General features: G+C 37.3%; 1 protein-coding gene across 2 annotated transcripts in view; it reads right to left on the bottom strand.

The window, feature by feature from the left end:
• Positions 1–20,787, bottom strand: part of LOC127621836 (disheveled-associated activator of morphogenesis 1-like) — an 84,673-nt gene that overhangs the window by 33,474 nt on the left and 30,412 nt on the right. For both annotated transcript variants that reach the window (XM_052095580.1, XM_052095581.1), the window contains exons 4-7: positions 3,891–3,962; positions 2,936–3,030; positions 671–1,004; positions 455–565 (exon numbers count right to left, since the gene is read on the bottom strand). In XM_052095580.1, coding sequence (XP_051951540.1) covers positions 455–565; positions 671–1,004; positions 2,936–3,030; positions 3,891–3,962 — 612 coding nt within the window. The remainder of the gene's footprint in view (positions 1–454; positions 566–670; positions 1,005–2,935; positions 3,031–3,890; positions 3,963–20,787) is intronic.

Raw genomic sequence — 20,787 nt, 5'->3', positions numbered from 1 at the left:
TTTGCGCTGTTGCCTGTTCTGAATTATTCCTTTAGTAAATAGGATGCTAAACCATTCTTAGTGAATTCCCCATAAAGTGTATATACTCTATATAGAACACCAGTATCGAAATTTAACTAGTATAATATTGTTGATTTTCAGGGGCTTTTTTATATACATATAATCAGGCCATTTTATATACGTAAAATCAGGCATATTTTTTCTAACATTATTTGAAATGGTTGCTACATTGTCTTAACGCTTTTCTAGACCTGCTTAGAATAGAATATTGTGAAATATATCAAATTACGTATAAAAACAAAGGGATTATATACAGGGGATTTTTGGCATTTCAAGGCATTTTTGCCCCAAGCCCAGGAAAATTTGGAGAGTAAATTATGACAGTTTAAAATAGAGGGCAGGTTGAGGGGGAAAAAAATTTGGTAATGGTAAAAAGTGAGTCAAAAAGTCTTACTTCTCCAGCTCCTTGACTTAACACAGCGTTAATGAAAGACATAATGGCCGTCTTCAGGCTGACCTCGTCCCTGTACCGCCCTGTACTCTTGTCCAGATCATTCAGCAATTTCTGTGATCAATACAATTATTATGGTCATGATCATAGCATAAACATTTATATTGCTACAAAGTTGCTTAACGTCATGTCTTGCTTGGATTGAATTAATTAGCCCACCTGAAATCGTGTTCGTTCACAGGAGAACTTCTGGTAGTGCAACATTGCCTCCAGAATCTTCTTGTGTCCTCCAGGCACTAAACACACAGCACCCATTATCTCCAGTACCGCCACTTTGGTCTTGATGTTCTCAGTGGCCAGACTCTGGGCGATGATGTTGATACTCTCAGAATGCGAGAGCACATGGGCACGACCCTGTGAGTTGTTCATCAGGGCTTTGATGCAGCCGATGAGGGACGTGTGGATCTGAGACTCTGTGGTCTCGTAGTCCATACTCTTCAAGAAGTTCAGAATGCATGTCAGGCCGTCCATGTCAATGAACCGTGTTACAAACCTATGGGTGAATTAAGCTTTCCATTAAAGATCTGTGTAGTTCACATTACATTTCACAAGGCAGGTTGCAATACATAGAAGCTCTCATTTAATAAAAATTTCTCTCCAGTTTTCTGAAAATATATTTTAAAATATACATAATAGAGGGGAAGGTTGAAAAAGGACTTAAATATTGGTCCGTTTCTCACACAACGCTATCATACGTCTTCAGAAAACTTAGCACACGTTTACATGCACTTGGGGCCTGGAGGAGGAGGTGAAGCGAGTAAAGATGCTGACTACCACCCCTGGAGATCGCTAATTCAAATCCCAGTGCGTGCTGAGTGACTCCAGCCAGGTTTCCTAAGCAACCGAATTGGCCCAGTTGCTAGGGAGGGTAGAGTCACATGGGGTAACCGCCTCATGATCGCTATAATGTGGTTTGCGTATGGTGAGTTGTGCATTGATGGCACGGTGGATGGTGTGAAGCCTCCACATGCGCTATTTCTCCACATTAAAGCACTCAACAAACCATGTGATAAGATGAGAGGATTGACGGACATAGACGCAGAGGCATCTGAGATTCGTCCTCTGCCACCCTGAGGCGAGTCACTATGCCACCACGAGGACTTAGAGTGAATTGGGAGTTGGGCATTCCATATTGGGGAGAAAAAGTGGAGGGAAAAAAAACTGTTTATTTCAGGGTTTGTGCAGTTCTGAAACATCATGTAAACAAGAACGTCAAGAACACTTTAACAATTATAGGTTTCTCTCGGAGAATGTGGCTTAATGTTGCCATGTAAACACAGAAGTGGTGTTGTAAAATGTTTTTAAGAAGTGTGCATGTGCTTGAACAGAATGAATAACAAATTCATAGGATTGAGCCCAACAACAAATCAACGCAGCAGAAAGAATTCAACATTCCTAGGACTACAATGGGAAAAACACATACACTATAAACTATATCACCAATGTAAAATATTGACTGTCCCTCACGTTCACGTATATGTGCTTGTACACTGGGGGAATCCCAGAGTTTTACAAAAGAGGAAAATTCTGCAGCAGGTCATGAAAGAAAGTTAAGGAAACAATCACAGCAACAACTCTGGTATATCCGCAAATAAGGCGAAGCAACTAAATAAAACAGCAAAGTCTTCCTCGGATACCATGTTTGTCAATTACACAAGCATCATGGGGAAATTACATTGCTGTGGAGAAAGCCGTTTAATGACCAAGCCGCATGTACTGTATATGGGAGTAAAGCATACGCCGCTTATACAGAGTAAGTAAACTGGAATGCTATTTTCTCGCAATAAGCCACTTTCTTGCGTTCTAACTACTAGGCCACAACTCTGGAAAGAATAAGTGTCTCTTTTTTATTCTTTTCATGTTTATACTTAACCACAGAACTGAAAATTATCTACTCCACAGGTGATGAATAACACATAATTAATCAGTAGTTTGACTCATTTATGGCCCTTGAAAAGCACTTCGACTGAAACACAATTGGCCAAAACTGAGAAAACACAATTTGATATATGCCTAAAACAATATTAAGCACAAAGACATCTGGAGTGCTTTGGCCCAACCCCTGCAAAGGTCAGTGGTGATGACCTGACCCCAGGATCAAATGGTCAGAGCTGAAACCACTTAATCAAATGTGTGCTTGTGTGTGACGTAAGTGATCTCATTTGTTTAATGAGTCACAATTCCAAAAAAAGCACACCATAGGGAAGGCATGTGTTTAATAGGGTAGTGTGGGACTAAGCAAAGTAAAAGTGACGTGTTAAATGAAAAACTGCATTGAGACAGCTGTGTACCATTTCAACTAAAGCCGACAATATATTTGATATATGAATGTATATGTTTCCACTGGAACAGCAACACTTGAGCTTCTCTTCTGAATGTATATACTGAATGTGTGCATCTGTTTGTGTGTTAGTGTATGCAGACCTCATGGGTTGTGTCCGCAGAGCCGTTTTAAGGCTTTCAATTGTCTTGTTACGTTCCTCTTCATCTTCCTTCTCCAAGGCCAACAGAGTCTTCCTCTGTTAGATACAAATTGGAAGCCATACTTACACTAGAATCACAAACATTTACATTTTACATTTATGCATTTGGCAGACGCTTTTATCCAAAGCGACTTACAGAGCCCTTATTACAGGGACAATCCCCCTGGAGCAACCTGGAGTTAAGTGCCTTACTCAAGGAAATAACATCTGATGGTCTTTTTACATTGGGGAAGCCTTTTGCCCCATTATAGCCTTAAAAGAATTAAACGTAAAAATTATAGTAAATATATTTACTACATAGTACCTGTTCAAAACTGTTAAATACTCTCTCTGTGTGTGTTTGTGAGTGTGGACGTGCATGAGTGCACAAAGCCTGTTTTAGATAAAAAATAATTTAATTTGTGGGAAAGATGCAGTACCCAATGAAACAGGTGTTGAAGCTAGAAAACAGTATGGGGCTAGGGGCTAAATTTGAGAAAATGTTAAATATATGTACAAAAAACTATTTAAAGTTGCATAACATCCAGAAAGTCTGAAAGTGAAAGGTCACAAGTGGTTTTTCACATATTGGTCCAAAATGACCCATTAAGACAATGAAAGGAAAATTGGTTATAAATAGTTATTTCACTTAAACAATTATGTGTAAAATCCGTTTTTAGATTTATTTTATTTGTTTTGATAGTCTCAACATAGTCACAACAATTGGTTCCGCACCAAAAACTGCAGATTCTTCACCTGTGCCGGTCAAAACTGACCCAGAGACAATAGAAGGGTTAAGGGTAAATATAATTGAAATGGTCCTAAGAAAAACTGGAATCTACGGTACCTATAATAAAGTGTGAAAACATGAATACTCATTTACTTTAATCTTGGAAAAGGCATGAAAACATACTTACAGCTGCCATTGAATTGAGCTGGTCAATGTAGTACTCTGGCCAACTTGTAGCACCTTTATTCTCCTCTTGTTCCTGAGGGAAAGTTAAACATAAACTATAATGAACTGGCTCCTTCAGTAAGTTACATTATATCCTGAAGACATTGATTAATATGTTAGTATGGGTAAACATCGCTCTCGTTTTTACTTCAAGCACACTTCATTAATCCATTTGGCCCTCAGCATGATGCTGAGACACTAATCGGAGTACATACAACACGAATATGAGCCTGGGAAAAGAGGAATGTTAAATAACATATCAGGAATGAGCTAGGAAGGAAAGTGTGCTTTTGGAATGTTATTGGGAATGGCATAATTTGGGCGACTTGGTGGGAATGAGACATTCCCAACTGAGCAGCAGTGAAAAATTATCTTTATCTTGAAAATGATCTTATTTTGATACTGGCCACTTGAGTGAAACCAAATATTCTACTGACAAAAGTGTGAATTACTTTGCTTCTTTTCTATATTTATCTTCCTTTTATTGCTGAAATTCTCTTTGCAATATTTTCTTTCTTGTTTGCAACATCTGTATTTGCTTATCTATTTTATCTACCTGCTGATGGCTTAATTTAGGTTGAGATTGAGGTTTATGCCTCAATACACTTTAATAACCAAAGTATCTGCACATTTATTGCTTACATGAAGGGGTGGCAGTTGGATTTTCTATAATCAAACATTCAAAAATATTAACCCTGCATATATTCTCTGGTGAAAACCATCTCTCCCAACACATACAGAAACACTCCCCAGATGTATCCATGCTCTCAAAAACAAGAAAGCAGAGAGCAGATCTCAAACATCACATTCAAAGCACTTGTGGCAGAAATAGAACACGCTGTAAGTAGGCCAACACAGATTCACAGACATCAGAGAAACAACACTGCACCCAGATTGAGCCAAAAGCACATAAGCACAGCTCTATATGGGTATAGCTAAACAAAATATCTCAATATTTCTGTCTTTTGACGATATTCATTATCTTAATATTTAAGTGTTTTTCTGAAATGGCTTGAACTGTGAGTCTTTTAAAGTCAAAGGAACCATCATTTTACCTAAAGCCCCACTGTTGCCAAGTAGATTCAAAATGTTTAATGCAAGAAGTAAAGTCAAGGCATGATTTCCCCACTGTTTTTTACAATGATTTTCACATTTAAAGTATATGCAAAAAGCATTATTTATCATAATATCTTTCAGGGAACATTTCTGAGAGATGGCAAAAATGGATTGGAATCAATTAATTTGTACCTAATTACAAAAATGAGTCGAACTTACCAAACCTTACTCTATTTTTGTCACTTCCGTTTAAATCAGAGACCCAATTGTGAAACTAGGAAACTTAACTTGGGCAAAAAAGTTCATTTAACACATTAGCACATTCATCCATAATGTTTCTTCATTTCATATCGACAGCAAAATCATTGCGAATATATCAATATATCACCCAGTCCTACTCTATAGTGCTGAAGCAACCATTTTCAAGATATATGGCATAAGACACCCAAAATCAACCAGCCAAAACCAGATGTAGAAGGAAAGCAGGGAGTTACAAGGGAGTAATAAATTAAAAAATGATTGGAACTCATGAAGTTTGGCAGCTCCTTATGAAAAACAAACAGCCTGCCTACACAGCCACTAATAAGGCAGCTTAATTGTAGCTTACTCTATGTTTATGGAACACAGGAAAGAAAAAATATGGCATTGGCAATGAGATCCTTGTGGAACTTCGTAGGATATTTCACACCCAAACAACCCAAGCCTTTAGGGAGATGATGGCACCTCACAATTGTGCATCTGTAGGGACGTGTGAGTATTCTTGGACATTGGCCAAATGTCTGGAGAACCCCTGATCCCCCGTCCTGCATAATTATCCTCAACTCCCCAGAATTTGGCCTTAATGAGCAAAGCATTAATGTGGATGTCTGGCAGGACTCACTGTCATGCTGTGAATGTTCACTACAGTCCTTCTTTCTGCCCTTTTCCCATGAGCACTTCATTCATAATGGCTACAATATTCAGGCAAGGGCATTTTTGTAAATGTTCAAGAAATGTATAGTTTATCTAGAACCCAGTGGTCAGTTTGAAGAGTCTCTCTTTTCAAGAACAAGCAGGGCTCACACTGCTAACAATAGTTTTCTAAATAAGTATTTCTGGCTTTTTCCAGTAGAATTATCTTAACACAAGATTAATTTACTTCGGAAGAAAAATAATAAGACTTGTTTTCAGAGAATACAGTATAAGCTTACTTTTCTAACCCCCATTGGTAAATTGCTTGTTCTTGTATTAAGCACAAATCAGACTTAAAATACTATTTGCCAATGGAGTTAGAAAAATGAAATTCTCAGAAAACAAGCCTTTTTTCTTGTTTTGCATTGTATTGCAATGTTCAGTTCAAATAATTATAATTTCAAGAAATCAAGTAACAAATGAGCTGATTACAAAGTAATTAGTTACTGTAATCCAATTACAGTAGTGTAACACATATTTAAAACATAAATATTTTAAAATTATTGTAATCAGATTACAGTTACTGACTTTCAATTAAAATAATAATAAAAAAAAAATCTCCCCTTTTCTCCCAAATTTGGAATGCCCAATTCCCAATGCACTTGAAGTGACTCGCCGGGTGGCGGAGGATGAATCTCAGTTGCCTCTGCATCTGAGACCGTCAATATGCGCATTTTGTAACATTATAGTGACCACAAGGAGGTTACCCCATGTGACTCTGCCCTCCCTAGCAACCGGGCCGATTTAGTTGCTTAGGAGAACTGGCTGGAGTCAGAAAGTAATTACTTGCACTTAAGTAATATATATTGTATAATACATTTAAAATATGAATTCATTTGTACGTCAGTTAGCATTTCTGTGACAGCTGAAGGGTGCTCGACAGTGATTGTGGAGGAAATGTAGACATTCTGAATTTCAGCATAAATCCAAAAACCTTTCTAGGAAAAGTGATTTAGAAAGTAAATTAAAAGTAAAATAATTAGTAAAGTGATTACATTTTATATGAAATATTCAGTAAAGGAATCTGAATCCATTTTTAGATAAATAATAAGTCATTTGTAGTGGATTATTCATTTTGAGTAATTTACCCAACACTGCAAATGAGGAAGATGAATCAGCCCATAATAAAAGCAATAAGTTAGTCAAGTTGTTAGTGATTTCATACCATGCCAGATTCCGTTGTTATTTTCTTGGTAAAATAAAAGCAATAAACAGGACAGCCGTGCACAAGAAAAGAACGAACCCTCTGCAAACATCAAACTGTGCGAAAGTATCACAAACTAGATTTATGGATAAAATGAGCTTACAACAGCAAACTGAACAATAAGCAGTTTGTTAAAACTCCATTGTCTAGCAAACATTAACCATGAAAATTAGCTGAATAAGCTTAAATATTTTATAGCATTCAATAAAGAGATGTTACTGTTGACTCCAGTGATTAAGGTCTGATCTTTTACATCTGCCATACTGAGGTAGGTCAGATGCTCTCCACTACTGATCTAACAATTTGTTGGCCCATTGCCCAAAGAGCCCAGCCTTTCACCAAGAAATAATCATGGTACTGAGTAAGAGACCAAGCTTATGATGTCGATATTTATTATATATATATATATAATTTTGATAGCGATGATAAATATTTGAGTAATTTTCTATATTTAGCCTAAGTTACACACAACTAGCTAACTGAATCACAGTCATGAAATCAGCCTGTTAGGAAGTATTATCAGGCTGCCCTGCTGTCATGGAAACTGGTAATGAGGCTCGGTAGCTGCAAGCTAGATATCCGGCTAATATGATATTATTGTTTACAGAACAAGACAACACTGATGATGCAATACATCTATCGACTTAACACAACAACAACTCTGACATCAACATCAGTGCTGCTTATTTGTGTACTGTTTAGTTTCATATTTTTTCATGATCCCTTGATCTGTCACAGGCAAGAAAGTGTTTCTTCTTGTGATGTTTATTGGTGGCTGGCAACCTAGCTTTTGATGCATAACTGCCACCTACTGAGATGTAGTGTGGAACGTCATAAGAAAGTCTTTCAGTGGAGTCAAACGTCAGCTGAAAGTCAGATTTACTGATTACAAAGATATTTGTGTGCCTGTCACTGTGTCTTGTTTGATATATTCTTTTCAATCAATGGATGAGTAGCTCACACCTGTATGTTATGTTGGTCCATAAAAGCCTGCAAAATAAATAGATTGCAGTGCAGTTTCAACACGTTTTCTGCTGGGTTCAGCAAACATTTGATCAGCGCCAAAACTCTACTTGTATGTAGAACAATGTAAAGCACTGCTGTTGCTTGTGGTATGAAACAAGCCTTATACTTCAGCAAAAACAAAGGTAGTATAAGAATACAACAGAATCACTTACTTTTATAGAAATCAGAAAGCTCTGATTACGGATGCTTATTTATTTCCACAATAGGGACAATTAAATTAATATCCACATGGATCATTCTTAATCTTTCTTGCCAGGGGTGGGACCACTGGTACTGTGACCTTACTGATACTGTACCTCCAGCTTTGGCCTTGAGCCAGGAGTAGCCTGCACACCTGACTGCACTGAGACAATGAGAACAGGGCACAGGGGGTAAAGAATGACTGTACTAAGCTTTCTGAATAAAGAGATGTCAGCAGATTGGTTTGGAAATCAAACCTAAAATAGCCCTCACCCTTCACAGGGGTTTTAAGAATACTATACTGTCCTGTTACCTTTCCAGAACACAAAAGGCAGTCTGAAGGCAGTTTAATTGTTCATGAGGAAAATGGCCTGATCGAAAATGTCACTGGATGTGCTGGTGCTCAGTGCTCTGTAGTGTCGGCCAGAGGGCAACAGTTCAAAGAGGGAGTGGACAGGGTGAGTGGGGTCCAGAGTGATTCTACATGCACGTTTCCTCACTCTGGAGTCATACAGGTCTTGAAGGGTGAGCAGGGGGGCACCAATAATCCTTTCAGCAGTCATGACTGTCCGTTGTAGTTGTCTGATTTAGTGGCTGAACCAAACCAGACAGTTATAGATGCACACAGGACAGACTTAATGACAGCCAAGTAGATCTGTGTCAGCAGCTCCTGTGGCAGATTGAACTTCCTCAGCTGGCAGAGGAAGTACAACCTCCGTTGAGCCTTCTTCACAATGGAGTCTATGTGGGTGTCCCACTTCATGTCCTGAGAGACGGCAAAAATTATCAGGTATGCTCTGCCGAATATTCAACAGTTCATCCCTGGTGAAACAAATCAGGAATGAATGACAAAAAACACGACAAATACAAAAGTAACAAAAACACTAGAGAGCTCCACAACGAAGCAGCCATCTGCGGAGCCATCTTACCCATATATAATGATATACCAGTGTGGTATGCAATTATATATGAATGACAGAAACCATCTGGGTGGACTGGGGAAGTTCCTTTGCGTTATGATCGTTAGAAAGTGCTGATATCACCAACCACCTCATGATACGATATGTATCACAATACATGTCATAATTAAATATATTGTGATAAATCATTAAATCATAATTGGATGACGATTGAAACTGCACCAAATACATGTAAAAGATCCAGCATGACTTTTAGAGAAAGAGTGAAAGATGCAGGTTCAGTTTCAATCATTCTCGCACCTCGAGAAACTTTGGTCTAAAAGTTTGCACTTATTTAAACATCCTGCTTCTTTATAATTTAAATGTTGGACATGATATGAAAACACAAATTAATTAATAATAATATTGATACAATATCATGAGAAAAAGTACCGCAATATATCGATTAGGGTTGTAATGGTTAATCGTGTACAGTGCATCACAGTTAAAAAATATGACGATGCGCATCGTGGAGACAGGATTTTTTTTTAATGTACATTATTTTAGCATCTGTTCTAATATGTGCAACATCCTACACCTACGTAATGTGGGCATACACATGGAAATTGCGTCGTTGGACACAAGGAGCTATAAAATATGATTGCACACTAGCAGCCACAGGTGTTGCACTTGTACCATGAGTTAGGAAAGTGAAATCAGGAGCGGGTGTGAGACGTGCCTTTTCAGTACGAGGGATCGAATTTCTGTTTGAAGCACAAGAGTGATCTGCTCTGACCATGAGAGAGAAAATGAAAGTTTACAGAGGTTAAATGAGAATGTCATATTAATCTACTATATATAAAGCTGAATATGATGTATAATTGTCACGTTCCTGTGTGTCTGCCCTATGTTGTCTGTTTCACCCATCACGTTTATGTCACGTTCCTGTGTTATCTGCCCCGTGTTGTCTGTTTCACACGCCACTTCTCACATTCCATGTCACTTTCCTTGTGGTCCGGTCCGTGTTTTCTGTTTCACTCAGCACGTCACATTCCATGTCACGTTTTCCTTGTTGTCCGCCCCGTGTTTCACTGTCTGTGTACAAACTACAATTCCCACAATTCCTGGCCTCTCTCACTGCCTGCACTCTTCATTGTTTTCACCTGTGTCTCGTTTAGTCTTCATTGTGTTTGTGGATTTAAACCCTGGTTCTTTGTTTAGTGACTGTCGATTGCTGAATGTTGATGTTCGCTCCCATGCCTGTATTCCCGTGTTCCCAGTTCCTGTGTTTTCGTGTTTTGTTTTCATTTTGCCCATCGAGGTAGTTACATTTGTTCTTGTCTGTTTATTTCCTTTGTCAATAAACCCGCGTTTGGATCCTCACCTCTTGTCTGCCTCCGTCTGCATTCCTAACAATAATAATGCTATTGGGGAATATAATCCTAATGTCAAATGTCATGTCTGACTTGATTTCATCAGTAAATTATTATTATTTAACTGGATAAGCATGCACTTACAATATTTAGATGTAATCAGAGACAATACCATCCATCCATCCATCCATCCATCGTCAACCGCTTATCCTGTGTACAGGGTCGCGGGGGGCTGGAGCCTATCCCAGCTAACATTGGGCGAAATGCGGGGGACACCCTGGACAGGTCGCCAGTCCATCGCAGGGCCACACATAGACAGACATACACTAGAGACAATACCATTTTAGAAAAATAAAATGTTATTTAAAATATGTTTTAATTTATGTAATCAGTGACAGTAAGCAGCATATGTACAGTATATTCAGAAAGTATTCATTTTTCCACATTTTTTTTTATTGCAGCCTTATGCTAAAATGTTTTGAATATTTTTGTTTTCACATCAATCTACACGCCATACCCCATAATGACAAAGCAAAAAACTCATTTTTGATAATTTTACAAATGTAAAAAGAAAAACTGAAATATAACATTGACATAAATATTCAGACCCTTTGCTATGACACTTGAAATTTAGCACAGGAGCATCCCATTTCTCTGGATCATCTTTGAGATGATGAGGTTCTACACTTTGATTGTCCACCTGTGGAAAACTAAATTGATTGAACACATCTGTCTATATAGGCTCCCACAGTTGAAAATGCATATCAGAGCAAAAACCAAGCCATGAGGTCAAAGAAACTGCCTACAGAGCTCAGAGACAAGATTGTGTAAAGGCACAGATCTGGGGAAGGCTACAACAATTTGGCTGCATTTAAGGTTCCCAAGAGCACAGTGGCCTCCATAATTCTTAAATGGAAGAAGTTTGGAATAACCAGGACTCTTCCTAGAGCTGGCCGTCTGGCCAAACTGAGTAGTCGGGGCATAAGGGTAGGGCTGAAACGATTAGTCGACGTTATGGACAACGTCAACAATAAAAAATTGTCGACAAACATTTTCATTGTCGAATAGTCGTTTTATCTAATTTAATGTAAATGAGAACTGTAATGATGACTCGTGAAAGCAGCACTGCAGCTCGCACCTTACTGAGGAGAGGAAGAATTACACAGATCACAGTCCAGATGCACTCTAAACATCCCAAACAGCTTCATCTTATGTAGATCGCAAAGTACAAGGGAATTATACAAAAATAACAACTAAGTAGATACAGAAGCACTCTCGTTGTGGAATAAGTGGAGACATAGCTCTTCAAAGGAAATACCCCGGTGTTACATCTTAAATACAGTTATATTTAATGTGTTATAGCTTTATTAAAGTTCAAATAATACGGAAGCAGGTCATGTAATTAACTACAAACTCCGAAACTGAATTCCATTTGCAAATTGATTGAAGTGAACAGAATGGTGAGAGAGGAAGTCTTCTCCCCATTATACACTAGTGGTGCGGAGTGGTGGTGTTGTAGTGGGCTGAAGCACATAACTGGTAATCGGACGGTCGCTGGTTCGATCCCCACAGCCACCACCATTGTGTCCTTGAGCAAGGCGCTTAACTCCAGGTTGCTCCGAGGGAATTGTCCCTGAAATATGTGCACTGTAAGTCGCTTTGGATAAAAGCATCTGCCAAATGCATAAATGTAAATGTAAATACACTACAACAAAATACGTTTATGATTTGCTTTGGCTTGTTTCCAATAAAAAAGATCTAAAATTAATTTAAAACAATGTACATTTACTTTAGGAACTATACTCCAAAAGAAAAAATTGTTATCTGAGAATGTTGAATATAATATTAAAATACAAATATTTAAAAAAGATCTAAAAATCCTTTAAAAGCAGGTATAAATATCTTATATGCTGCTTCTCAGGTGAATGCATCTTTTTTTAGAGGCATTAAATATAAGTATATTTTGTCTTTACTGCACTCGCAGAATTATAACCAAGTAAAAACACTTATATACAAAATACACTTATATTTAAGATACATTCTCTTAAAGCAAGTCTAAATATCTTATATGTTGCTTCTCCAGTAAATGTATCTTGTTTAAAGGATTTAAAAGTCAATTTTAAATGGAAGACAAACCAAAAACACTTGACAACAATAGTTGTTGGTTTTTTTGCAGTGAATTTAAAAAAGATGATTTTTTTCCCTCTTTATTGTTAGCAAGCACATTTAATACAACCTTTTAAGTCGGGGCACAAGCTGAATAATCTGTTAAGAAAAATTATTAATCTTTGCAATAATTGCCGAATAATCGTTATAATAATCGTTAGATTAATCGATTATTAAATTAATCGTTAGTTGCAGCCCTACATAAGGGCCTTGGTAAGAGAGGTGACCAAGAACCCGATGGTCATACTGGTTGAGCACCAGAGATCATGTGTGGAGATGGAAGAACCTTGCAGAAGGACAACCATCACTGCATCACTCCACCGATCTGGGCTTTATGAAAGAGTGGCCAAACAGAAGCCTCTCCTCAGTGCAAGCAAAACAAAAAGCACCTAAAGGACTCTCAGACTGTGAGAAACAACATTCTCTGGTCTGATGAAACGAAGATTAAACTGTTTGGCCTCAATTCCAAGCGTCATGTCTGGAGGAATCCAGACACAATTCATCACCTGCACAATACCATCACAACGGTGAAGCATGGTGGTGGTATCATCATGCTGTATGGGTGTTTTTTAGCAGCAGGGACTGAGGGACTGGTCAAGGTTGAATGGAACCTTTGTATTTGCAGCCAAATACAAAGATCTCCTTAATGAAAACCTGGTTCAGAGTGCTCAGGACCTCCGTCAGGAGAATTACCCTAAGCACACAGCCAAGACAACAGAAGAGTGGCTACAGGACAAGTCTGTGAATATTATTGAGTGGCCCAGCCTGAGCCCGGACTTGAACCTAATTGAACAACTCTGGAGAGACCTGAAAATGGCTGTCCACCAACGGCCCCCATCCAACCTGACAGACCTTGAGAGGATCTGCGGAGATGAATGGCAGAAAATCCCCAAATCCAGGAGTGCAAAGCTTGTTGCATAATACCTGTGATGAGGCAGGCGAGGAATGAGGATCTATACGCATCTTTATTCAAATAAGCAAAGAAAGCTCAGAATTCAAGTAAACAAGAAAGCTCAGAATAAATCAAAACGCACGGAACCTAGCACGGAACCTAGCACGGAACCTAGCACGGAACCTAGCACGGAACCTAGCACGGAACCTAGCACGGAACCTAGCACGGAACCTAGCACGGAACCTAGCACGGAACCTAGCACGGAACCTAGCACGGAACCTAGCACGGAACCTAGCCAAACATGCAAGAACTGACAAATAAACTGGGGGAAACAAGGGCTTAAATACACAAGGGAAAACAATGAACACCTGGGGAAACAATCAGGGAATGAGAAACAATCAGGGGAAAACCAATCATAAAATGAAACTACAAAGAACTACAAAAACCTAACAGGAAACAGGAACTAAACAAGAACTTCAACATAAAAGCACAAAAACAAAAGACAACAGGGAATATGTGACAATACCCAAAAAGACTTGAGGCTGTAATCACTGCCAAAGGTGCTTCAACTAAACACTGAGTTAAGGGTCTGTATACTTATGTCAATAAGATATTTAAGTTATTGTTTTTAATAAATTTGCAGTTATAAAAAAATCAAGTTTTCAAAAATCTTTTTTTTTTTTTTTTTTTTTGCTTTGCCATTATGGGGTATGGAGAATAGAATGATGTAAAAAAGCATTTTAGCATAAGGCTGCAACATAGCAATATGTGAAAAAGATGAAGCGGTCTGGCTACTTTCTTAATGCACTGTATCTAACATAATTATGAATTTCAGTAAGCAGAATTATTAGCTTACTGAAATTATTTTCATTTGGAGTCACCATTGTCCTGTTCTGGGTGGATTTTTAGTCCTAGTACATCCCTAATCAATCATTTAGATCATTAACTTTTCTTGGTTCAGGTTTAGTTTAAAGAATCGTGAAACAAACCAAACCTTGAGTTCAGTACTATGAACTGAACCGAACCAAATCGTTCGATGAGTGAACAGTTAGACCCCTAATAGCGATATATGATTGTATCAGCACTAGAGATGGGGATTGTTACAAATTACCCAATTTGATTAAATTCCGATTCACAAGCTCTCAATTCAATATCGATTCATATGGGTATATTTCAGTTTTAATGTCCCTTTTTCTTACATTTTATATACATTCTCTCATAGCCAATGCTGTTAATTATACAGGGGACCTTCTAACAACATTCCATTTTTAAATTATTAATTTCATTAATAAAATTGTATTAATCTTTCATAATTTTGGTAATATTTTAGCTTTTCAAAAAAAAAAAATCTATGTATTCAATCAATAAATGGTATTACATTGCATCTATTATATTTTGATACATGTTTATTGTTTAATTGCATAATTTGTACTTTTTTACAGGTATTCACATTGATCTGTTGAACACATGCTTAAAACTGGTACTGTTGTCTGTAAATAAGTGAATGTTAACAATAGAGACTTGAATGGCTTTATCTCATCTGTGCTATGCCTGATTAAAATAAATAGTTTCTTTTTTTATCAACAACTGACAGTAAAAAAAAGAAAGGGTATTAAAAGAAACATTATTCATGACAAATGGATTGCGTAAATCTCGTCTTTGGAAATGCATTACATGGAAGTTGCCAAACATACTGTATACTGTATACAATTTTAGTCGCATAGCCTAAAATCTGGTTGCAAATGCAAGTTATTTCCTCTCATTGTGGTGGAGGGTTTCGCTTTGAGTAAAAGATAAATTTTGAGATTTAAGAATCGATATTAAGAACATTCAAATGAATTTTTATGCACCCCTTTTCGGCACAGCCCGAGTGTTAGAGCATACCTAAATTAACTCTTTCATTTCAAAAGAGCAAGAAAATCCTATTTGTTTATGATATATCCACTTTATTTATTAGGCTTTGACTAAGTTTAAAACTCTAGAGTCTAGTAGAGTAAATCTCTAGTACAGCATTAACGTGGGATGTTCACTGTAGACGTTGGCTTTATCTGGTCAAGAAACTAAATTCTTCTGTCTGGTTTATGGACCATCTTGTCATCACATCATTTGATATCATAATCAAAGAGACACAGTCGTCTATGACTCACATTTGTAATGTCAGTTTTGAATCTGTGATTGAATCTGTGACCAGATTAGCAGCGTGAAGACAGATCAATACCCTGCAGCGCTATGAACTTTGCCAAACACAGGTCTATAGTCCAGTTAGATTATCTCTTCACCATTAGCTTTTCACAAATGTCATCAGGGCTTGTATTTTTGTGTGACAAGTGTGACAAGATCCAAGACTTCTACACCTTACTGGCTACATTCACACAGCCAGTGTTTGGGACTGACAACAGCATTTACTAGCAGGTGTGTCTCTCAAATTGTCAATTAACACTGAATAATGTCTGTATGAACAAATAATTGAAGAAAAGATGTGAATAAAGCATACTACCATAGTGATGTGACTAAAGTCGTCTATTGTGACCTCGGTCAATTGATGGACTACGATCTTGAAATGGAATGCATAGACTAACTATTGCCAACAAAAGCCTTCATCAGCCAATTAACAAGGACAATTGCATCTAAGTGAACTTCTGCAGTTAATCCAGGATGGACTTCAAAGACATTGGTCATTAATCTTACAATTCAAACACAATCGATGTTTAAACACTGACCCTTAACGCTTACTTAGTTTAATAATTTTAAACCATGATTTTAACTATACATAAGTAATATTTACATTATATTCATGACGTTAGCCAGAGGGGAACTGGCCACCACAGTGAGTCTGGTTTCTCCCAAGGTTATTTTTCTCCATTAATCAACATCTTATGGAGTTTTGTGTTCCTTGCCACAGTCGCCTACAGCTTGCTCACTGGGGTTACTACAATTATTGTTTAATTATTTTTAAACACGATTAAGAATCATATTTTATCTAAATTACACAATGATGATTCATCGACTTTATAGACATTACAGTTTTATCTTCTGTTAATGCCAGATCTTCAGTAAAGCTGCTTTGAAACGATGTGTGTTGTGAAAGGCGCTATACAAATAAAATTGACTTGACTTAAAGTAAATAACAAAGATGGCTACACATAGTTTAAGGGAATAAAAGGGAGGATGAGAGAAGAGAAGGTTTCAACCCTGCCGTTGGCTTGACAGACCCATCAAAAGCCCCTGGTCTTGTAGATTAAATAATCTGCACATGCAAATGAAGGCCTTCCAGTTTGCTTTGGACCAACCACTTCTTCCTTTATCCTTTCACACCTTCTTTCCCAAACTGAAGCCCTGGGGCCGGTTGCACCAGCTATACGTAAATTACAACTTAGCCTAGTTGTGGCACACTACTAAATATTTGAGTGTTGCACCATTAAACTCAGTAGAATGTAAACCTACGTATCAACTAAATATTTATGGAAACCTCCGACCAGAAGTAACAATTCCAATCAAAAAGCAGACTGATATTTTATGACATCAATAAGCACATGTTTTTCATGGAAGGCTTCAATCCTCTCCCTTAATGGGGATATCATTTATTACAGCTGACAGTTACGTGAGCAAACAGGTTTGAACATCAACTGTAACAAGATAAAACTAAAATGCATGGATTTTTAACAGCTCTGTGTACAAATTTAAAGGCTGTTTATTGGATCAATACAGGTAAACGTCATAGTATGCGACTATGCATTACTTTATGGAGAGGTGGTGCAACCAAATTAAGCAATGACTTAGTTACAAACTATCTAGTAGTTACAAAGCCCATAGTGTGAACTTTACGTCACGACTTACGTAAGACCTTATGCACAGCTGGTGCAACCCTACCCTGGAGAACAGGAGAACACATTAAACCATTTGACAAACACAATTATCATATAACATATAAAACCAGTATTTGGAGCAAATGGTAGGCTGTCAAATTATTTGCTTACATTTTTTTAAATCTCTGAGCTACTGTCTGCTGACTGTTGTAGCATTAAATCAATGTCAGGTGATATTTTAATTGAGGTGAAGAGCATTTTTGTCACAGTTCTGTCACTTTGTCACTCTGGGTTATGGTCTGACAGGACCATGGCATTATCGTCCTATGTCTGTCTTTTGTTTTAGGTCGGTCTTGTTTCATGTCTGGAACATAGTGTCTGGATCCTGACCCTTCTGTCTGGTTCGGTTTTGCTTGCGGACACTCGTGTTTCATGTCTTGTCCTGTATTGGTGTGAGTGCATTGTGCTTGTCATCAATAATCTATGTCTGTCTCTCGTGACCGTGGATATCCTGGGTCAATACAAGTCAAGCTCAATCAACAGTATTTGTGGCATAATGTAGATTACCACAAAAAAATCATTTCTTTTCATGAAAAAAAGCAAACATTTAAGTTACAGTGATGCACTTACAATGGAAGTGAATGGGGACAATCTCTGGAGGTTTTAAAGGCAGAAATGTGAAGTTTACAATTTTATAAAAGCACTTACATTAATTCTTCTGTTAAAACTCATGTATTATTTGAGCTGTAAAGTTGTTTAAATGGTCATTTTTACTGTCGTTTTAGGGTTTGTTGACTACATCATAATGGTAACAAAGTTGTAAAATTGTATATAGTGTTACACAGGTTAGTAAGTTTAGTACGTGATTTTATCACACTAAAATCATGTTAACAAGTATATTGTTTACGTCTTGTGGCTATGACTTTGAAACAGAGTGCATTTTCACTTTTACGGATTGGCCCCATTCACTTCAATTGTAAGTGCCTCACTGTAACCCACATTTCTGCTTTTTTTTTTAAAGAAAATGAGAGGCAAGTCAAAATTTATTTTTGTGGTAATGAATATTATGCCACAAATGTTGTCAACTGAGCTTAACTTGTGTTGAACCCGTAATATTTCTTTAAAAACAAACTTTTAAATGCCTTAATATTACAATGAATTGCATTATTTTGTAATGGTTTTTGAGGAAGAGGGCAATTTCACTTAACCTGCTCATGTTGGCATTTGCCTAAATTGGCTAGCTTCAGCCAAATCTTTTCCATGACCATATCAGAAAATGCACTTTTGGGTCACAATGACAGATATCCTCAAAGCTAACAGACATGGACCAAAAGATACAAAAAAATCTGGTTGGGATCTTTATACTTCAATAAAAAAGGAACTAAATGTGTGCCATTTAAATACCTGCACTTATAGACAAACATGAGCAGGATTTTGTCACTTTAATGTTCTTTCCATCCCTCACACTGCATTCCTTCCATAGATAGCACTGGCAGGTAACCACCAACCACCTACTCAGTGCTTCAGTGCTCATGCTGTCTTTGAGCTAAACACATGGATTCACATCAGAAAAAAAGTCAAGAGCTGGCAGGATTTGTGATGTTTGTGGCATCATGGAGAGATTGATGTCATTCTATTCTCGTCCATCCTTAACAAACTTAAATTCACATTTCTGTTTCTGTGCTCTCTGAACTCGTTTAGTTCATGGAGTACAAATGGTATGATTTGGCTGCATCCTACATTCCAAAACGCGCAACATCGTCCAGTACAAATGCAGAAGTGTGATTTTAAAAACAGGATTTTGACCCACTTTATATTAGGTGGCCTTAACTACAATGTACTTAACCATTTGACACAATATACTTATTATATACATACATGTTGTTGCATTGTAATTACATTTAAAGTACCTGCATTTAATTCCATTTGAAGTTACACTGTTAACTTTTCCCCTAACCCAACCCTTACACCAAAACCTAACTCTAACCCCTAATCCTAACCTACCCATACCTCAACCTTAGAAGCAGATATTTTGCAGAACAACATGTAGTTATATAGTAATAAATAGTAGTTAAGGCCACCTAATATAAAGTGTGACCCAGGATTTTATTATTACTAAATATAGTAAACTGGAAGAATCAGTAGTGGGAACAGCAGACCCCTGTGAAAGCGGGGACAACTCACACTAATTACTTCACAAATGGCAAACATGTGCTAAATACAACATGGAAACAGTACATTCTTCTGATCTCATCACAGACCAATCAAGCCTTTATAGTGTCAGATGAGCATCTACTCAGTGCATTAAAAGATTAGCTCTGAAACCTTTACTTGAAGTTGATGAAGTCTTCATCTTGTATAGGATTAGTACAAATAATGGTCTTTGGAGGACACTAGCGCAGTTGTTGCAGTGAAAAAGTCTTGAGCAGAAAGTACCTTTCTCAAAAGAAGAATGGGTCTGTTATTGTCTAAGAGCATCACAAAGAGCCATGAATCACCATTTCTTAAGTTCTTAGATGTAGACAGGCTGACTGATACATTGCCAAACTCTCTTCACAGCAGCAAATGGAGTATCCTGAAGAGCAGTAATGCTTTGGTAAGAAATGACCAAAAAGACAAATTCTCTTTATTCACAGCTGTCTGTAAAGGTCTGCCCTATTGAGCTAACTAAAATCTTAGCTGACACTTCAGGACACAACATCAATAAAGATGTTTTTGTAATCAAAATCAGGACAGTAGTTTAGACTTTTCCTTACCCTGATACTGCCATAAAAGTTATTTTTAGCATTTTTTGTCAGAAACAAATATCCTTATATTTATTTATTATTATTATTATTATTATTATACAATTTACAGCAAATTATTTATTAGGTTTTTAATTTGAATAAATAGCCAACAATTATAGAGCTGTAACCATATCCATGAATAGTCATGTCAAAAGTACCTAAACTTTGAACGATACCAGTGTTTCTACAGTAACGGTAGTACTTTAGAAACTGACTGACAGACACTATTAACAAATGCTTATTTGAGCATGTGTTCTGATACTCCATTTACACAGAAATGCACAATTAATCAAATTAAAATTGTGACCTGTCCTAGTGTGATTATTAATCTGCAGATGGATGTGATTTAATTAAATATATACACAGTTTGCCTGCTCTGCATGCCGCAAAGTGAATGTGTGAAGCTGCTCATATGCTGAAAACATAGACTGATGAAAACACCACAATTTATGAGCATCGTGCGCTGTGCATGTTGTAGTTGTCATGATCATGTCACTCGGTCAGTCTGGCTTTTTGTATG

Source organism: Xyrauchen texanus, chromosome 28, assembly GCF_025860055.1.
Source record: "Xyrauchen texanus isolate HMW12.3.18 chromosome 28, RBS_HiC_50CHRs, whole genome shotgun sequence".
NCBI classification, from domain to species: domain Eukaryota; kingdom Metazoa; phylum Chordata; class Actinopteri; order Cypriniformes; family Catostomidae; genus Xyrauchen; species Xyrauchen texanus.
This window is presented reverse-complemented; position numbering and strand designations above follow the sequence as displayed.